Source organism: Notothenia rossii, assembly GCF_949606895.1.
Source record: "Notothenia rossii genome assembly, chromosome: 5".
In the NCBI taxonomy this organism is placed as follows: domain Eukaryota; kingdom Metazoa; phylum Chordata; class Actinopteri; order Perciformes; family Nototheniidae; genus Notothenia; species Notothenia rossii.
The window spans coordinates 75,353,752-75,374,837 of NC_136903.1; the positions used below are offsets into that span (position 1 = coordinate 75,353,752).

The 21,086-nt window shown below is 39.0% G+C and overlaps 2 protein-coding genes across 3 annotated transcripts in view; both read right to left on the minus strand.

Moving 5' to 3' along the window:
• kcnb1 (potassium voltage-gated channel, Shab-related subfamily, member 1) overlaps positions 1-11,039 on the minus strand; it is a 25,665-nt gene extending 14,626 nt beyond the window's left edge. Inside the window, exons 1-2 of one of the 2 annotated variants that reach the window (XM_079685317.1) lie at positions 10,963-11,039; positions 8,089-8,738 (exon numbers count right to left, since the gene is read on the minus strand). In XM_079685317.1, coding sequence (XP_079541443.1) covers positions 8,089-8,661 — 573 coding nt within the window. In that variant the 5' untranslated portion in view covers positions 8,662-8,738; positions 10,963-11,039. Of the gene's footprint in view, positions 1-8,088; positions 8,739-10,756 lie in introns of both variants that reach the window. The other variant, XM_079685316.1, reaches the window with a different exon arrangement.
• Positions 11,040-12,768: 1,729 nt separating this feature from the next.
• Positions 12,769-19,382, minus strand: ptgis (prostaglandin I2 (prostacyclin) synthase). Its single transcript, XM_079683903.1, has 10 exons — positions 19,235-19,382; positions 18,647-18,770; positions 18,004-18,179; positions 17,754-17,900; positions 17,546-17,658; positions 17,249-17,430; positions 14,738-14,900; positions 14,228-14,409; positions 13,646-13,794; positions 12,769-13,069 (listed from the first exon to the last, which is right to left on the minus strand). Exons 1-10 carry the CDS (start codon positions 19,303-19,305, stop codon positions 12,910-12,912), a joined length of 1,467 nt encoding a protein of 488 aa, XP_079540029.1. The 5' UTR covers positions 19,306-19,382; the 3' UTR covers positions 12,769-12,909.
• Positions 19,383-21,086: the final 1,704 nt, after the last annotated feature.

Below are 21,086 nucleotides of genomic sequence, written 5' to 3' on the forward strand. Positions count from 1 at the left end.
TCCTCACAGCAAGCACACCTTCAAGGAGTGGCTTGTTGGTTTTACCCTCTATGGTCACAATCTTTGTGACGTAAAACTATTACTGCTAAACATTCAGAGCTGTGAATCTAAAAAACATGATTTTTAGTTTAGGTACTTTTTTCTGATGAAGGTCTGAAAAGGGAACATGCAAGGTTGTAAATGTTTTACAGTATACCGTGTCATATGGTTGTGTTTGAATGAAAACAGTTGTGACAGTCAATAATAAAAAAACTCCTTGAGGGTTTGCACCAGTTGGGAAAAACTGACACAGTATAATTGTTTACTCAGTATTAGTCACTCACTTACTGACTCGCTGATTATACTTATGATGCTTTGAGTTAGACTGCATGTGACTCCAACCGTGAGACTAGAACTGCCGTCTCTTGAATAAAATATGCTAAATTCTGAAATACCAAGGTCTCAATTGCTCATAGAGGAAACACAAAATACATAATGTATATGGTTTCAAACTTCTTCATGTAAGCTAAGACATTAAAAACTAAACCACTAACCAAGCTTCTTGTTGATGCTCAAATTGCTTTAGTCTTTTATCTTTCTACCCTATGAACAGAAAACAGTTTCCCAGAATGACTGTGTTTATCATAACTCATGAACACAATTCATTTAAACATTTGGGTCCTCGATGCTGAACTTTTGTTTCTGCTCCAATAGAAGAAACAAAAATACTACCCAGATGCTTTTATTTGTTTAGCCTCTGGCCATGTGAGAGATTTAAGCTCATATCTTCCTCATTCTTTGGAAATATAGATACTCTCCATTAAAAAGACTATCAAATATTTTTGCACACACACCCAAGTCTTTCAGGTTATTCTAAATTCAACAGTTTTTTAGTATCCATAATTCTAGACTAATATCTGTTGAGGACAGTTGATTATGTTACTACTAAGTTCAAACATAATTGTTATAATAACAATAATAATAACAACAATAGAGAAACTCTAAATCAAAAACGTGTGAAATGCTAAAATTATGGTTTTGTAACCATAATAACGTTTTTTTCTTCATAATATAAATATTTGTTTGTGATGAGAAGATACAAACACCATGACTTAAATTTCACCTTGATGAATTAAATGAGGAATGTGTTAATCATTTTGAATAGAGAAAATATTAAACACATTTGAATGGTTGTTCTTGGTAAATACAAGATGCATGCATACCTAAAATAACTAGACACGTGAAAAATGCTACAACGCTACAAATGAATAAACCAGAGTTTAGAGTGGTTTACCCACAGGCTTAAGATGATGGAATATTAAACAATCATCATATGCTAGATGTCCTTTAGTCATCAAGCTGCTTCTTTCTTTTCTCTTTTAGCGTCTCAGATGTAGTCTCCATGTGTAATCTTCGATGTATTTTCTCCTTACAGGCATCCTTCTCATGGGGACAGTGAAGTCTCAGTGTCTTTCACTCAGTGCTCACGTAACAGCTCAACTCTAAATTAAAGAACAAAGGAGCTGTCGAGCTTTGCAGTGGCACTTCTTTATTATTGACCACTTCCACTATACAACCCAATTTATTTTTGTTCGACCTTTCTTCTTGAAATACGTGTCCAATCTCTTTGCATGAACTCCAAGAGAATTGCTCATATGACCACAGTTATGTAACCTATAACACACTTTAGTCACCAATCAGACGCAACTTGTCCACTGAAATAAATTCTGCTCTGATAAATAGAGCAAAACGAGCAAACTGTCCCTGCTCAACAATGTTCTGCAGCAGAAATATACTAAGCTGTGCCTCAGTAAAAGCCTGCAAAGCTGTCATGATATTACAAATCCAGAACCAACTACTGCAAAATGCATGACATGACTTGTAAAATACTCAAAAACACGACTCAACCACTAGAGAATCAGACCTGCAAAGTGAATGAGCATTCAAAAAGAACAGCACAATGTTAAAATAGATACTGAAGGGTCCCAAACTCTTTGGAGTTACTGTTGAGCAAAACCTCTGTTCAACAGTAACTCATTTTTAGAAGAAATATCAAACAAAAACACAGTGAAATATAGCATGGACTATGATCAGAATCATAACCCTTCGCATTTTGGCTTGGTCTTTTATCCGTGGGTTATATGGCCTGCACTTTTCACAAAGGTTACTTCAAGCACATCAATTATAGGCATTGGGTTTGTAATAACTTAAATGACCCTGTTTGTTTGTATGATGGTTTATGTGTGACTGAATAAGCATCTATGACCTTTTTTATTGCAACAATGAGCCAAATATCTTTTCTAACTAGTGTGTCCCCTGACCTGAAGCACAATATTAGTGATGCATTATGATGCTGCCGACAGAGAGAACCCCACTGAGAAACACATGACCTATCCCTTACTGTCACAATTAGACCAATTCATACTATCGTGTAATCTGCCCAGCGGACTGGTGACTGTGACAGTAAACGTGGAGGGGATTATCAGGCCTTATTGGACATCTGCACTCGACTGAGTGTTCTCCTAAAGATGTTCTTTCCTTACAGATGTATGTCATATAATGTACAATATGTTTGTAAAATGTGAATTCAGATCCAGGTTGATGCAAGTCTACGCATATAAATCTCACAACTCTGCAATTCTTCTCAGCATCTTTTAGTTTGTTTTAGTTTCCTGGACAAATCAGTCAGTGCAAAAAGCACATACACACCATAAGTAAGATACCTGTCAATCACCAACAGTTAACTTAAAGGGAGATGTTTCCTTCATGTTTATGTAGAGAACAAAATTGAGATAAACATTAGTCAGGTTGCCAGAAATATGAGTCAAATTGAATGCTAATGCTGCTGTGTTTCTGCTGCTGGATGCTTAAGGCAACTGTTTGCTCACACTTTCACCACCTTAACTCCAAACTGTGATAATACCTTAATCTTATGTCTACAGTTTGTTCTGCCACACCCAAGGGGCCCAAAGAATAAAATGTAATGCAGGTTTCTTGGATTGCGTAGTGTATTTGCGACATAGACTTAAAAAAAACATGTTCTTGTCAAATTTCACCAAAGTTATTCTTGTGCCACGTAATTATCAAAAACTCACTTATTCTTCCTCAAAATGAATTTAATCCCTACTTAATGTGAAGAAAACAATCTTCTGGTTGTCTTCTTCATGGCATAGAAACAGAATGTTGATTTCCAAAGTTATGTGAAAGCAAAACATTATTTGTAACGATGATAAGGAAGCCATAGCCATCTCTCCGCAGATCATAATTGCTCATACAAAAAAAACTTTATTTTCCACCATTGTTCTGGCCAAAAGTAAGGTCAATGTTCGTTATAATAAACTCCAGGGATAGTGTTTCACACCATTGGAAACAGTATACAATGCAAATATAGATGTGCGTGCGAGTGTGTAACTTTATGCTTGTGATCTCTTAACAGTGACAACAAAATCGGTCGTAGGTGAGAGCTGTTAATCAATTCCCTGACAGGCAGGGAGACCGACGGGCATGAAAGCAATCATTAAATCACTCAATCTCCGAGCACACATGATCCCGGCGTAGATCTCTGCACCGCGCAAACCAGGATAACATGGACCAATAACCTACCAGGATCTGATGTGTTATTTTCTTCCAAAATCCCCTATCAAACACACCATTGTGACCTGAGCATTGTCTGAGATTACTTGATTCTCACTCTGAGACCTACCCTCTTTTTAATGTGTTTGACATTGGCGTACAAAAGTTAAATCCTAGTGCTACTTCAAGAATCAGTGTGACATTTGCAGCCAGAAATCCTTCGGGATGAGTCTCGAATATGTTTTACATTTTGGCATATGATGTCATTAAGTCAGGCAAGAAGAGGGAGTTATAATGGAATTGTTTAATTGCATTGTAACTAATAACTGTGTTGTCATATTGGGTTTTTAATCATCCTACAGAGGCAAAGTATTTAAACTGAAAACAACAGTGTGCCAAGAATGGACCCTTGAGGTTAAAAATGAGGAACAGAAGTATGCCGTTAAAAAAGAGAAGGTAACAAGTCAACAACTGTTTCCTTGAGACGTACCCACATATCTTTCTAGACACTCTATGATGCAGGAAATCAAAACGATGCATAGCTGAACTTGAGCATCTTTCCAAATGAGGCTGTCTCCTCACATACCAAAAGAATTTGAGTAATTCCCGATTGTTGCTACCTCCATAACATAATTTGTGGGATTTTGCAAAAAAGCTTTAAAAAACGATATATACTATTTGATAATGGGACAGGTAATGTCAGTCTTTCATGAGTTACTCAGTCTATAAATGTAGACTCTGGGTGATTCAAATCCTGAATTGGGACACAGCATTCTAGTCTGTTTTTTTAAAGACTTCATAAACATCATCATTCATTTGACTGGCTGTGATTTTCCAACTGTCAGAAATAGGGATGGGTTAGTCTGGTTTCTGCATGTGTTGGATTCAGCTGCGGACTACTGATTTATGCGGAGGAATGTAGCCAGACCACATTTATATGACATCTTAAGTGTGACATGAGAGCAGCATGATTGGAATGTGTTGCCTGCCATCTGTAACACAATATCCACTAAAAGAACAGGAAATGCTAATTATCCATATTTTGATTCCCAGAGGCAAAAATGTACAGACACCTTCATGTTCCTCTTTGGTTCTTCACTAAATTGGGTAAAGCCAAAGTTGGATACAATTTATTTGATCAGCATCAAACATAATCTTTAAAATGTTAGTGAACAATATCTCCAATGTGATTATGGTATCTGGGATTTCAGTAATTGATCCAAAAAAATCTAAATTGTACTCTTACTAGAATATTGTACTGAATTATTCTAAGGTTATTATTTGCTTGTCAAGCGATGGTCTCAACATCTTACTGATTTCCAATAGCTCTGGAAAGATGTTGCATTATTAATGACACGAAACCACCCAAAATTGAGATGAAATTACATAAATGCCACTGAAGGTGAAACTGGACTTTTCTTGGCACCAATCTCACTGTTAGGCTCTGCTTTGCCAGCGGACACAAACAATCTTATTTCATGGTGACTCGAATCCTATTTGAGCAAGAGACAGACAATGCTGTGGCTTAGAAAGAATGTAAACAGAGAGGAAGGGAAGCTTCAAATTGGGCCGGGAGTCTCCTGGAGAATAATTAACGTGACATTTCCCTGACATTTAGTTGGAGGTATGGTGGAGGATCCTGAAGAAAGGGCGGAAGGAAGAGAAGATATGAGCCAGTGAGGGAAATAGAGACTGGAAGGATGACATGGTAGAAGATTATATTGATATTTCATTTACTACTTTCTTGTGTTGCTCTGTGCAAACATTTGAAAAGGGGAACTAAGCAGGAGTGCGATTACACTGCAGCAACTCAAAAAGACCTACTCTCATGTTCATTACCTACTCCTTCAGTGGTGATAAAATTATACTTTCGTTGCTTGGTAACCGTTTGTTTTGTACTTAACTGTACCGTTGGCCATCTGTTTATGGGCTGTAACATACATTTCCATCTCTGACCCCTGATAGGAGCGCAGAGCTGATGAGCTGTGGTCAGAGATGGTCCGCCCGACAACCCACAGTGTGCTCCAGCCAATTAGGAAACGACTAAGACAATACATCACCCCTATCAGTGCTTTTAGTAGTTTGGTCTGTGGTTCACATTGCCCTTTCAAGCTAATTAGGAATTGATAAACTCTGCCTCTTGCTGTGTCAAGATAGCTCTTTTTTCTGTAAACCACCCTTCGCTCTAGGCTTATAATGATGCCAAAAGAGTAGATGATGAATACCTTTTTTACTGGAACTCACTGTATCCGCTTATCAAAAGGTTGTTATAGAGAGCTACACATTCTCAAGAAACAATAAGCACAATAACTTTATTTAAAAGGTATAGCACCCGTCTTCGTTACGCACTTCAAAACGTTCCTCCAGTGATGCTCTGATAAATTGCAGATATCAGGGTGCGATAATGGAGACAGCAGCGCATGGTCAAGTCAGAGTGGTCATCTCCTTTTTGTAGGCTACAGCACTTTCTCAGCTCTAACACAATAGACATTGATTTTACATCGCTTTGATCCCCACGAAGAAAACGTTTCACTGACAGACTCGCAGCACTCATCTCAGTCTGTTTGTGGGGTAGAGCTGACAGTTCTCACCACAGAGCATCACCCAGCACACACTGCTAATAGTTTCATTCCTATACATTTCCCAAACAAGGCACTCCACTCACTTTAAAAACAGAGTGGGAAAGAGACAGCATCTCCTTTGATCCCTTCAATCCAACCTGGAGGAGTGATCAAAGGCTGCTCATGTTTAACACTGCTGATGCCTCCCAGTTTGTTGTTGCAGGTGTGGCTCTCTGAGAGGCCTGCTGAGGCTAACTCAGTCTTTTTGCACTGAGTAAAGGTCGGATATCTAATAGAAGTCAGTGTGCTCAGGCATGGCTTTCCGATTGAGAACTACACGCTGACTAACAGAAGGGTGAGAACATAAACAATGAAATACTAAACATACAGATATTACTGAGAGGCTGGGTTACATGCTCATTCAACCAAATAGGTCAAAACCTTAACACAAACATTCCAGCGAGCAATTATTTTTTAACCTAAATTCTTTGCTAACAAATATTTGTAGTCCGACAAATCAATTAGCTGGCTTAATTATGAGATAACTGTTACAGAAGCAAACTCAATTAGTCTGGGTTTTCTATCATTTCTCTCTTACTGCAGCTGTTTGTTGAAGTGTGCAATAATGACATGTCACACAACCATCCGCTATAAATGTCACTAGCATCCTCTGTTGATAAAGAAAAGTGTTCCTTACATGCCTTGATTAATCCGAATGATTCAGACAATTCTAAATAATTTGTGACTTGTTGTTCATTCGCACAACAATATAATTCAATATATCAGCCTTCTGCCAAATATCTCAAATGCAATTGGCTCAGGGCAATGCTATGCACAGAAACACGTCTAACAAAATAGAGAGGACAATCAAAAGGAATCACTTTGATATATTTCATGTTGAAAGCCAGGGTAGCTAAGTAAGTGTGTTTGTGTGTGTGTGTGTGTGTGTGTGTGTGTGTGTGTGTGTGTGTGTGTGTGTGTGTGTGTGTGTGTCTCAATGCTTTTGGATTTGTTCATCGATGTGATTGAAGGTGTTTTTTGGTTTTGCTGTGTTTATTGTTGTGAACAGATATACTACTATACTATTACATGGTAGGCTATATTAATGGACTTTTGTTACAACCCTGGTACTAGAAGCATTACAGGAGATGCATATAATGGACTTTGTGTTGTATTTAAGATGCTTGAGAGTGATGTATCCTGAGAGCTGCTTTCACAGTGAGAGTCATGACATGCTTTTTCTAGCTCTTGAACTATAATGGAAGATAATATCGGACACATCCCACACTGGTAAATCACATCCGCTGGCTTATTCTATAATTCCCCCTCTTTTCTTTGTGTTCCAACCTAGCAACAATCACAATATCAGTAAACACAAAGCACAAAACACAGAGGTGTCCTAAATTGTCTCATGTTTTGCAACTGTTAATGGCTTTTGAAATGTGTTGATAGGTCTGAAAATTGCAATCTATGCACAGTTGCTCATATTACTCACACTAAAGCTTAGCAGCAGTGCACATTTTAAGATTGTGCTCTTGTGGACAGGCATTTTTATGGTAGGCCAATTAAAAAAAAATGATGTGGTCTAAAAACTAAAACATCCCATCTTCATTTCAAAATGCTACAAACAACCAGAGGCAATTACTCACTAAAAGAGAGAGAGAATAGCGTGTATCATATATCAAAATGTCAAAGCAAGAACCACTTTGAAAATAAGAGTCTGCAGCCATGCTAGCATCTCTGTGACATTATATATTTAGGCTAATTGGTGCTTTGAACCAAATGTTGAAATGTTAACACACTCACGATGATGGTGCTGACATAATGTGAGCAGGCATAATGTTCACCAATTATCTTAGTTTAGCATGTTAGCGACATATGCTAACTCACCCTCACAAAAAAAGGATGATGGGAATGTCATTATTTTTGATTAACCTTGGATTGCTCCAACCAATTCCACCCCCAACTCCATTACCTTTGCTGCAACAGATGAGCCGGGCTTTTCCAGGAGGTCCCAGAGTTTCTTACGTTTTTCTGCACAACAGGTGTTGTCAAATTCGTCTCCCTCTCTGTCTTTCATATTGTCGGCCTCTCGTTTGAGCTCCTCATTCATTTGCTCTTTTTTCTGGTGGTACCTCGCCTGGCAACAGGACTCCAGGTAGATCTCGTCGATGCCCCAGTAGTCAAGCTCTTGACTGAAGGACAGGGCGCACATCTCTTCCATCATGTGCAGCTTACCTGTGCGGTAGAAGTTCAGAATTGAAGTAAAAGCTCCAGGATGTCGGTCAAAAAAGTACTCATTCTCCTCGAGGTTGTAGTCATCGCACACTTCCATCAGAGAGTCATGGGTGTTGCAATCTCTTAACTTTCCCAAACGTGTCCGTGGTAGCCTATCTAACGTTTGCCACAAGACCTCATGTGGGAGACCCCCAACATTCAGCCGTACCCTGCGGTAACATGACTTGCTGCGAATGATGTCCACCGGTTCAGGTGGTAACGATGATGTTGAGCGGGACGCATCTTTGTTCAAATCCAAGGATTTCTCCATGATGACTTTAGGTTGAGGAATCAGGCAAACATCCAGCTATGGACTACAGCTGGTCCTGTTTCCTTTCATTATTGTATCTAAAAGATGACCAAAAAAAGCAAAAGCATTAGTACTCTAAGATTGGCCCCAAAAGTCAAGGTCCACGCCCTAATCATTCAGCTTTGAAATAATGTTGGTCTGGGCCCCATGGGCAGGTAATAAGAGATTTAAGAAGAAAAGTAAAACAATTTAAATACATTTGTATCAAAAACAACTTTAGATTTGTCTGATTTCCTAATATTTGCTTTTTCATTATGAAGTATTGGATACTCTACCCTTTCAGGCCTCTAAAATATTTAAATCAAACAATCCAAAGGGGCCAAATCCATTATTGGTTGAACTTATGTTAATGTCATCATGATGAGGGGTGCAAAAAAATACTACTTTCAAGAAGTGTTTTTTTATTATCCTGGATATACCTGGTTTATCAACATACTTGAATATAGTGAAATATGCATCATATTAAATCCACAGTAAATGTACACTTATATATGTTTCTTGTGACTTATTGTAAGGATTAAAATCCTTGGTGTAAAGGCAGAGAAAGAAATAACAGAAGATTGTTTTTATTATGATTTCAGGTTAGAACATGATTCCCTGAATTATCAATCTTAGATTGGGATTCTTGAGATAAATATAGAGATAACAAGAAAAAACTGTTGAAACATTAATTATTATTGTTCTGTTATTGGCTAAACATGAAAAGAAGACTAATTGAATGGAATCCTAATCCAAAATCTACTTTTCTGCCAATATAAAAACGACTTTAACACCTCTAGGAACCCAGCATGGAACTGCCGGCTGCTTTAGAAAATAATTTAACATCATTGGCTTAAAGAGCTCCTGCATGGGGAGTGAAATGTAACACTGACAAACTGAATTTTTATCTCTGGATTTTCAACTGATCAGATGCTGTTAATTATTTTTAATCATATCCCTAATCTACAATAAACATACTCTAAGATGTGCGTTCTTGAGATGACTCCAGATATCAGTCTGAAGAGTCTTACATTTATATTTGGGGCTGAGTAGAAAACATTTGGAACACCTTGAATTCTTTCTACCAAAAACTTTGAAACACTGACTTATTATCTTTTTTCCAAGACTTTGTCTCTATGGGAGCTGATGTAATGTTATGACCAACAATAACATCGTTTTCTTAATGAGTGTTTGGGTTGGTCACTGGCCGTGTGACGCCCATGCAGTGCTGTGGGTGCAGGACACCAGTGATGATGAGTGTGGTACAAAGTGAGCGCTGTCCACTCTAATGGTGCTGAAACCCCAGGAAGCGCTGTTCACTATCTGAATCACGGCGAGCTCCCATGGGGGGAGGAAAGCTGACTGAGAAGAACATATAGCCTCTATCATCTCCTGTAGAAACCTACGTCCCCAAAATCATCTTATTCTGACTTGATACGTGGCAAAAGCAGCACATGTTTGCATGCTGATCATTATTTTGTATCTGATGAGAGCTTGGAAGCCCTAAACACCTCGGGCCTTAAGATGTGATCAGTGGTCGCTGTCACACAAAGTTTCTAACACTTTAACAACACAATCAGGCCTGAGCAATATGTCAACATACATTACAAAAAACGTAGGAAATAATATCAGGAACACAAGATATATGAGGATGGAGACATTGTTATGTAGGCTTTTGAGCATGCAGTAACAGGCTGCGGGAAGCAGAGAAAATAAATGTTAATTTCAAGGAGCCTCCACCCTCCTGTTTTCTTGAAATCAAGGCTTCGATAACACATTTCAGCAATAAACCAAACACTACAAAAAAAACATAAACACAGTGTGCACCCCACACTTTGATATTATGCGCAGCTTAATTGAGATTGAAAATAAGCTTATTAAGATATTTAATCATCTACAACTGTAATATTGTGAATGCAAATCCTTAATCGTTGAGCATTTCTCTGTTTTTCGGAGGCTGTCTGCTCCATATCGGTGCAGTTTAAATGCACAGTAGTCCTATGTGTACCATTGACAACACATTACAATTGATAGGTTACATATAGTGAAAATATGGAAATAAGCTTAAAAACAATACCGTAGTGAGTTGTTGTCATCCTGCACTGAATCAAACCAGCACGTAGCGCTCTGTGAACAAACAATCCGCTGGCACAAACGGAGATGAAGCATTTAAAAAAGGAGGCGTCGTTATTGGTTTACTATTGCCAGGGTCTAACCCAATCCATTTCCCCCTCCTCTGCCTCCGACATGGCAGAGATTTCCTCAGCACGATCTACTGCTCACCCGCTGGTTTCCTGCTCTGCATTTCGCACCAGTGGTTCGCCCGAAGATCAACAAGTCTGCCGAGCGCCCATTCGGACACTACCTGTGTTCCAGTCAGCTGTGCGAGGCGGCGCCGCATCTTCTGAAGGTGGGTCCATGGCAGCGCAGCGCTCTCCTCCACATCTTATTAACTCTTTCAGCACCGCTTGTGTGGTGTGTACCACCTAAAATAATGGCCACTGTTGTTGTCTTCAGGACGGGGTGTACTGTAAGAAAAATTGAATTATGTAATGAAAACATTAAACAAAGAAAAAATACTTGTATGATCTCGGGGTGTATGGTTTAAAGGCACCTCGGCAACAAAGGAGCCCCAATCAAGGGTAAATGTGAAGAGAGGATTTGAACAAACATCTCACATGTAAGTACATTTCATGATGCTAAATATGAGGGTATGGCTTTACCCTTCTCTTATCATCACATAAAAGGGTATGAAAGTTCCCATACATTACATGCATAAATGACGTAGTAGCAAGAACTCTACTGAAAATGCAAACTGGTAATGATATAATTGGACTGTTTATCTGTAGTAGTTCGTTTTAACTGTTTCATACAACATAAGGTAGGAAATTCATTAGTTAGACCATGAACAAACTATGGATAAATCAAAGAGAAGAAAAGTACCGGAGGAACACAGGATTTAATTTTGCGTGGACAGAGATATGCTTTCACAGCAAGCGATGCTGGTTTACCGGTATGTTTGATATATGTAGAAATAAGTTGTCAAATGTGCTGCAGCCTTTACGTATCGAGGAGAAAAACGGAAGAGGAAGACAGCTGACGATCTTCAGTTATAATTCAATGGGGTATGCCATTTATTTCAGAAAACACTTTTTGATGTATTCCATGGAATGCTCTTAACGCCCCGATAGCAATGAATATATTACATGCTTTGACAATAAATACATAAACAAATTAATCTGTGGAAGCCGTAGCGCTGCAAAAAGGACGACCAATCATTTTAGCCGGCCCGGCTAAAATAACTGGATGGCCTACCTGCCTGTCAGCCTTCCATCTGTGCACAAACTTATCTCGTGTGTCTGAAGGAAGAGGCAGATTTTTTCCGGTTGTGTATTTTCAAATTCTATCGCACTCAAGCTGGTTTCTCCATTCTTACCTACCCTACCGTTAACTCTTTTTATGGTGCAGCTATAGGTTTTATTTATTTCAAAGTGGGCCCATTTTAATTTTATTTGTTTTCCTTCAAATGTGCAAAGTAAAAAGGTAGGCCTGTGTATTATTTTTAATTCTCCTTATAGGAGTTCTTTGTTTCTTATTAGAGGTTAACAGTTTTATATAATGTAATAAATAGCCTAATAAATGCAAAAAACTGTAGTTTTTGTCTGATATAACAATAAATACAACTTTATAAGCTATCAAGCTGTGAAATAATGTTTTGCGGCTCCAGACAAAACATTTTTTGGGAAAAAGGAGAAAATGGCTCTTTTGGTCAAAAAGGTTGCAGACCCCTGAGTTAGACCGTATAGAGCATTGATTAACAACATATTGATCGAGGCATATCTAGGGACATACAGTAGGAAACATGAGATCTCCTATACTTCACTTACCCTTCAGTTCTACTTCCAGATAGTGAGTTGGACGGTTTTCAATTTCTGTAATTTGCAAACTAGACCACGGAGCTCCCAAAGTAGTTGTGACAAATCCATATGTGCATGCTCTAAGCATCCAAGTGAAATAAAACAACAAGCTAAACATAGGTTTGAATGAAACATAGAGTGTATGGAAGAATAATTGAAAATGAAAAGTATGTCAGGTTTACTTTTTATTGAAAATATTAATAACAAACAATTTAAAATATGCAGTCAGTGAATAAAACACTGAATAAATAGTGCTACATTACGCATAATCAAAAGCTCAATACAGTTATTTACAATTAATCAAATCATCAAGTCAAATTTCATTTTGTGTGTTCTTTAGTCGGTGCCGGACCTGCAGGTCTCCGTCCGGCTGCAGCATCCCGAAGCCGTAGCGGCTCGTATTGACTGGTGGCAGTTTGTCCTCTGGGTCACACATCTCCAGATCCAGATGGGTCAAGAGCAAGATGACAAACCTAGAAAAAACAGGCAACAGCAGATTAGAACAAGTGTTAAACCATCCACTGGTAGACAGGATTGTTAGACAAAATGAATGTTTGTTTTTCAACATTTAGTACATTTATTATGTGAAAATCAATTCAAGAAATTAACAGCAAACTGCCTCAAAATGACCTATTTCTGAAATACTCCCAGTTTACACATCAACTAACCCATTCCCCTTTGCGATTGTTGAGGATTACCAGTAGTAAACGTAATGGTATGATTAACCCTTAACCAACTGGATATGATGTCTGAAAGACACACACTGTCCCGACTGACTGCTAATTATCCTTGGCTGTTTTCACATAGTTCATTGCAAAGTATAAGCAATTACCATATAGCTAGTTGCTAATGATCGAGGTCATGGAAGCAGGATGTACATGGTAATAAGGGGGAATGTTATGTAGAGATGGATTTTGCCAGTCTGGTAATTGGGGTGAAATTGCAGGAAATGCTTTGATCAGGGATGTATCATTCTTTTAAACTTAACTTACACCATGGACAAAATGAAATTGAAAAAGAAAAAAAAGGCGTAGGATTTTTACACTCACTCTTTAATGGCCGTCACAGCAAACTCTTTCCCAACGCAGATGTTGGTCCCTGCACCCCAGGGCATGGTGTAGTACTTCAGCCTTTTTCCGTCTTTGTAGAATGTATCCTTAATTTTCCTATCAGTTAAGAAGCGATCGTACTTGAAAATCTGTTTAGACGAGACAAGAAAAAAACATAAAGGCATCAGATGTGTGCATTCTACTATCATGCACATTGACCGTATATATCCTGCTCTGTATCTTTTGCTACAAATGGTATTTAATTATCACCTAACCGTTCAAGATAAATCATGTGAGGAACATTGGGAGTTGATCTCTCTCTCTCTTGCTAGTCAACTCCTACTTGTTTCATTTGTAGGCATTTAGCAGCTAATCCCAAAGGATGTATTCTGTCTGCTTAATCCTGCCTCCTCAATAGTGCTTTGTGAAGTACAATATGGTTTTAAAAACACAATGAAGGTAAACAGCTATATGTATCATGACTGTTAAGGCTCCTAAAGTGTTACATCTCATGCACTTATCACAAGAACAGTTTTACATGTTGATGTTGTTAATGCCCTGGTCTCTCTCACACAAAATCACCTGTGGTTCTTGGTGTATCTGCGGGTCCATTTGAGGGCTGAGGAAGGGGAACAGACACACAATATCCCCCTTTCTGAGGTGGTACTCCTGTCCGTTGGCCATCTGCAGGACTTTGCCATGCACTACTTCTCTGCGGATCATCACCGCAGCCGTGAGTCGCAGGGTCTCGCTCAGAACGCTATCTGTAGAACGGAGAGGACAGCCGAGGGGATGATGTCAGAGGGGTGTCAGCGAGAGTTATATCAGCGAAGCCCTCGGGCTTAATTTAGAGAGGCACAAACATTTCCCCGACATAAATATATATGGAAATCATTATTTAATTGAATCCCACATCAAACTTTAATTGTCACTGTGTCATTGTGAATGTTTCAGACTGATGCACTTATCTTCTTGTTCCTGACAACAACAATTTAAATCGGCCATTGTTTGAATTGAACCTCAGTGGACTGGCTCGACCCCAAGGTAAAGGCGTGAGGAAGTGAAAAGGAGCAGCTAGCAGGCGTTACGTACCGAGCACAGGTGTGCTGTGTGCTTCCAGCAGGTTGATGGGGGGCCTCTGCAGGGAAGTGTCCTGCAGAGTAAGGCCTCTGATCTCTGATTTAACTGCCTCCATGGCCTCAGGGTGAGTGAGCAGGAAGCCAAGGAGCCAAAAGGCAGCAGGTCCAGCATTGCACTGAAAAGGAAAAAACAACTTAGCACTAATTCAGTCCTTTATATACGTTTCTAGTTTCAAAAACTCTGCAAAAGTCGACTTTTGAATATTTAAACTAGCAATGCAGATATACTTCTGGTTGATACTGATTATTTAGTTTTGGGAAGATAATGTTCTGCTCAGCTCTCTGTAATGATGCTGTCTGAATATGACTGATATGAGAAAAGTCCCTGAATCAGTTGGCAGCTTGTAGACACTGCTGTCAGCCTCTCGGGAGGAGACACCTGAGCCTGTCAGACAGTAATTGCTATGGGTTAAGGGAGCTGTTCTTTTCACCCCTGCATATCTCAGGTCAGCTCTTCATTGACAGCCAGGGCAAATACCCAAAAGTGACCGAATGTGAATCACAGTGACTTTCCAACTTCTTACATCTTCAGATCAGCAGAACTGATGCCACAGATAATGACATGAACACGGTTACCAGGACCCAAAGGGGTAATTTTAAGGGAATAAATTGGCTTTTAGGAAAAATGCTTTGAGCTTTAGATAAGAAGTTTCATGACACTTGCATAACGTTAGGCTTACGATGTTACTGTAGATGTTTTTAAGAATCACTTTTTGCATAGAATAAATTAGATGTCCAGGGAGGGAGGCTGTGGCGCAGTGGGTTAGTGCATTGGTGTTCAAATCAGGGGAGCACAGGTTCAAACCCTACTGCAGTCAGCATTTCGTTGTGTCCCTGGGCAACACACTTTACCCAAAATTGCTCCTGTGGGCATTGCCCTCAGTATTGAGTATGTAAGTCGCTTTGGATGAAAGCATCTAACAAGTAACATGTCATGTAATGTCCATGTCAGTGAGCAATCTTTAAGGGTGCTTGTTGGCCATTTTTGTTATCGTCAGGCTGGCCATTTCCAACTATTTATGCTAAGCTAACTAGCTGCTGTCTCAAGCTACATGTTTAGTGTATACTCATGAGAATAGTTTCATTGTTCAAATCGAACACATTGCAACTCTGGAAATGTGCATATTTTCCAAGAATGTCAAATATGAGTACTTTAGGGTTTAACTACTGGGAAATGCACTAATATGGCCAGTGATTTGCTTTATTTTCCAAAAAACAACTTTCTAATTATAATCAAGACTTATTTGTTTACTAAAAATACATCTCTGAGGTTCAGAGTGTTAAAAAATCGAGGTTCTTATCTCACCTAAAAAGGAAAACAACCAATAAATCAATTTCAGTCGATACCGTATATATGTTTCAATCAATAACATTGATTGTTTCTAAATAAAACATCATCCAATAGCTTCTGCAGCACTCATGATGAGGTGATTGGTGGCTCGAGTGAAATCCTAGCACTGCACTCTGAACTACCTCAGTCTGCCTGTCACACATAAGCCACATTGACTCTGCCAGGTCCCACTGGACTGCCAGCTAATGCCTCTATTCTCTGCAGCCGTGCTCCAGTTTCCATCCAGACTGAGACTGTGTGCTCCAATATCCCAGCAGACACGAAGAAGCACAAGCAAACAGTCTGGAGGAATAGAAGTCTTTCCCAAACCAGCAGAGCCTCTTGAAGAGCCTGAGGTGGGTCGCCTGGTAGAAAAGGATCCTCTGTGTTACTGGTGCTCCAGTGAGACTGGCAGGTAGACAGAGGACTGAAGGTATTACAGCCAACATGTAGCATAGCATACATGAGCACATTCAAACAGCTCACTGTCTCCCCCACCTGGAAACACTGAGCAATGACACCCTTTGTTCTGAACTTGTCTGAACTGGTGAGGTTGAGGAAGCAAAAATTCTTTTTTCACACCTGTTCAAATAGTGTTAATAATGGAGACTTTGTGCACTGAGCCCAAGGAGATGGATTTGTGTGTGAGGTGTTAACCTGCACAAGACTAGCTAAGTATCCAAGGCGGTTTTATTAAACAACCTTCTTCCTACACAAAAGTTAAATAAACCACTTCAATAAAGCTGCAGTGTGAGCAGCAGCAAACCTGGTTGTCAGCACAAATCCTGCGTGCGAGTGCATGTCACTCTGTAGCTTCAGTGTGAAATGGGAAAAAGAGGAAGCTGATTGGGTTGACTCATTCAGTTCTCTTACACACTGTAATAATATGTAATTACTAAACCTCAAACAAGATCATGGAAACAGATTTGCATGACCCTAACTGAAAAACAACCCACTATGTGATACAGGTTGAGGCAGGTTGCTCTGAGTAACCGGCAGAGAGGAATCCACGGCCTTCACTGCATTGTTGGCAGTCAGAACACCGGAGTGAAATTCAAGCATGTGTGTGGAACGTTTTATGTTTTGGAAACAGTGTGTGATCTTGTTTGTGTTTGAGATTGAGATTGCTCTCACCTGTGTGGTCCACAGCTGCAAGAGCAACGCCTTTTTCTGCATTTTTGCATCTATTCCTTCCGTCTGCAGGAAGCGATGGTAGCTCTGCTGCCAGGAGTTTGACTCTGAGTTACCCCTCAGACATCCGGGGGTCAGCAGCTCCCACAGTCGCTCCCGGGATAGCTTGACGGTTTTGCTTTCATCTGTTGAAGAAGGGACATTCATTCATTCATACATACCCTCTGAGCTTTATAGGCATACAGTCTGATAATAAACCTGCAAGATAACCTTACTTTCATTCACTATCGTGCCGCTTACCTCGCCTGAGTGAGCAGCGAGCCAGTTTGGCGAGAAGATCGTCAAACTTGCGGAACTCATTATACACTTCAGTAGCGTTGTCTCTCTTCTCAAACAATGTCAGGTATCCCGCCCTGGTGAGAACAGCAATAAAAGTGACATAAATATTCCTGGTATTGTAAACACTGAGATTTGATTGATAGTACTGTGTTGGAATGCTGTGAGTTACCTGAAGAGTAGGCTGTAACAAAGGTTAAAGAGTCCGTCCTGTCTCCACTCTGAAGGGCTGCAGCCGCTCGGATCGCTCAGCAGCAGCTTCTGGAGGTTGGAGTTCATCGAGCCGCAGAGTCTGGAGAGATTGAGACCTTGAAAATGCCTAAGAAAAAATTATTGATTGTGAGATTTGCTAATTTAAAGCAGATTTAAGTGTTATTGTTCAGTGAGTTCTAATCGCTATGTTTAAAAGCATGGGTGTTTACTGTTCCATCCATTGCCTCTCCGCTGAAGGTGTGATACTCGGCAGCTGCAGACTGAAGATCCTTTTAATGACCTGGCTTCTGCTGCGGGTGAAGTCCAAGCTGACTGTGTCGTTCATTACGCCATCGAAAGAGTTTGGGTCCAACAGCACCGTCAAGTATTTGCCAGCAACACGGACCTGGGACGACATCACTTTATTTAATTTTCTTTAAGTCATTGCTTTCAAATGCATTATTTTCAACAACTCCGGTCAGTTTTTTGCTAAAAGGCTTCAGTGAAATATTGTACTTTAAAAAGGGACAAAATAATGGATTGCCAGGAAAGTATTAATTTTGTTTATGTTCTTATTATGGGGGCAGATCTACTTGCTATCACAACACATGCATAATGGTGTCTTGTTAAAATGAACAACTTGTTGCTGCTGTGTGGCAACCTGATTTGCATTTCACATCATACATGTGATCAGTTGACAGACTGGTTGCTCCTGTATGCAAAAACATATTCAAACTATTACCTTTTCCTTTTATTACAGTTTGCATTGCAAAATGCATCAATGTCAAAACCACTTATCATTACTTTAAACAGTGCCATATATCAAGAAAATGAGCTGTACATGACCGTTAAACAGTCTGAATCTGAACTTACTGTGAAGATATCCCCATGTCTGTCTTTCATCCGGGACAAAAACTTTGCAGCATCTTTTCCAAACTCAACAGCATGGCCCAACCACGGAAAGAAACCTTTGTCCAGAGGGGGCTCATTTTTCTGTCTGTCCAAATAAGGAAACTTGTTAAACAACAACAGTTCATCTCCAGTTATTCATTTTAACCAACAGGTTTGCAGTTAATATTTAGTAGTGCGATTTCAACAGCTTTTTATCTCGTGGTAATAAAAGCTCTGCAGCACATTATAAGCCATACTTATTATTTTGAATGTATTATTTTAGGTTGTATAAAGACAAAACTGAATCCAGAGAATCAGTGTTTAAGAGTAATTATTTTTCAGACATCTATCATTCAGTGAATTAAGAGGCATTCCTATATATTGACTAATATCTATGATTCATATTAAATGTACTAAACATTAGAAAATAACACATTTTTATAAATTACAGTATATTTGCAAAATATGATTTTGCAGACCTTTAGACTCAACATATTCCAATCCCTGAACAGCCCCTGTTGATAAGAATCTCATATCTATAAAAAGCAACATATTATTGAATGGCTTTACCTTGTGCGAGTGGAGTAAAGGACCATTAGTATAAGCAGTCCATTAAGTAGTAAGAATATTGTCCATAACATGATTCTGTAAAGTTGGATACTTGTCCAGTCCTGCAGATTTATTCCATCGTTGCTGGCAACTCACTTATGAGCCGGGGCTCAACTCTACCACTTGATAAGAGGCGTGGAAAGGTGTGGCTTGTGACACAAAGAGTTACACAACACTCAGGACAGAGTATCAGACACCATGAAAAATACCACATCCTGAGTAAGAAACAGAAACTGAAATTCATCAAAATGCCACTTAACTATTTATAGTTTTTTGTTTCAGTTCCTACCATTTAATTTAACAGCATTCACAAAATCCTTCTGCAACATAAAATACAGAGCATGAAAAAGCCCAGTGACAGAACATTTCCAAGCAGTGACATCATTGTGGTTAAGGGACTTATTTGATTTCGTAAAGACAAATAGGCACACATATTTCCAAAGTGTGTCATAGAATGAGTTCGCAGAGTTCGCTTATATAAAGTCCTATAATCCTACAATTACTACGATCATGACGCAGTCTCACACACTGAAACTGATGATTAATGTTTCTAATCAAAGTGGTTTGGTTCAGGTGATACTGGGGCTCTGTTTATAGTCTTACTCAATGAATGGAAAATGTAATGAACATTTTCTCCACCTTAAAAAGGCATAAATTACAACTCTTGATACATATGGTCATGCTCATAATCCTATTTATTTTTAAACGTTTTCACATCTCAAAACTAATGTCCAAATGCCGAACATTTCCAGCAATAAATAATCATGTTTACTTTATATGTGTTTTTATCTGTTTTAAATATATATTTTTGGTTTATATCTAGCTTTTATGTATAATCCTGCTTTCATTTGTATCTTTTTATTTAGTTTGATTTGTGTAATTTTCTTGTTTTATATTATTGTGTCTTGTGCTTTTCTGATTTCCGTTTGTTTGTAAGTGTTGGTTTGAGACACCCTTGAGAAGGAGATACTAAGTTTGCTTATCCTGACATAAAATACATTTCTGAATAATACTAGTAGTAGGAAAGCTAATGAATGTCTTGTTTTTTATGCAGCACAAACAGCACTTGTGCAACAAAGCTCGCATTATACTGTAATACCAGCTGGCTGCTCAGTATTACCCTGAACCAGCAGAGGGTGGTCATGGACTTAAAGAAGCCTCGCCTTTCAGCAGCTGGAGAGAAGTTAGGCAGTGGACACTGAAGTGAAGTTAATCTACTTCAGATGAAAATCGTACTGCTCAAAATAAACATCCTCAGGGGAACATTTCACTTGGAAAAAACAATTGAAGTAATGCGATGCGGCGGAGTTTCACTGTCAGTGCTAAACTTCAATAGCCTACGGATGAATTAAGAAGTCAAACAATGTTGTCTCGTAAAAATGCCGGCATAAGAGAGAAAAACCTTACCCTCAGTGAGTGTCAACAAACATTCAAGAATTAACCAAAAACGGAGAATATACTACTTTACAATGGGGATATCAAACTGATATTTTCAAAGGTTTTCCACAGCCGGCTGCCTGCCTTGATGCTACTGCTAGCATTGTTTGTGCTCTTTGCTAACCGACCGGAACAACAACAACAACAACTACAACAACAACAACCTGGAGCTTCAGCTCCTACAGGAAATATTTGCACGGCAATTTGCAAATAAATACATCGTTTCATGCAGCTAAAATGTGGAGAGAGTATTCAGAATATATCCTTGAATAAAAGTAGGCCTACTGATAACACACTGTCAAAATACTTAGTTAAAAGTAAAGGTACCGAACGAAAGAATTGTACAAGTAGGCTAAACGTATTTAAGTTTGATTAA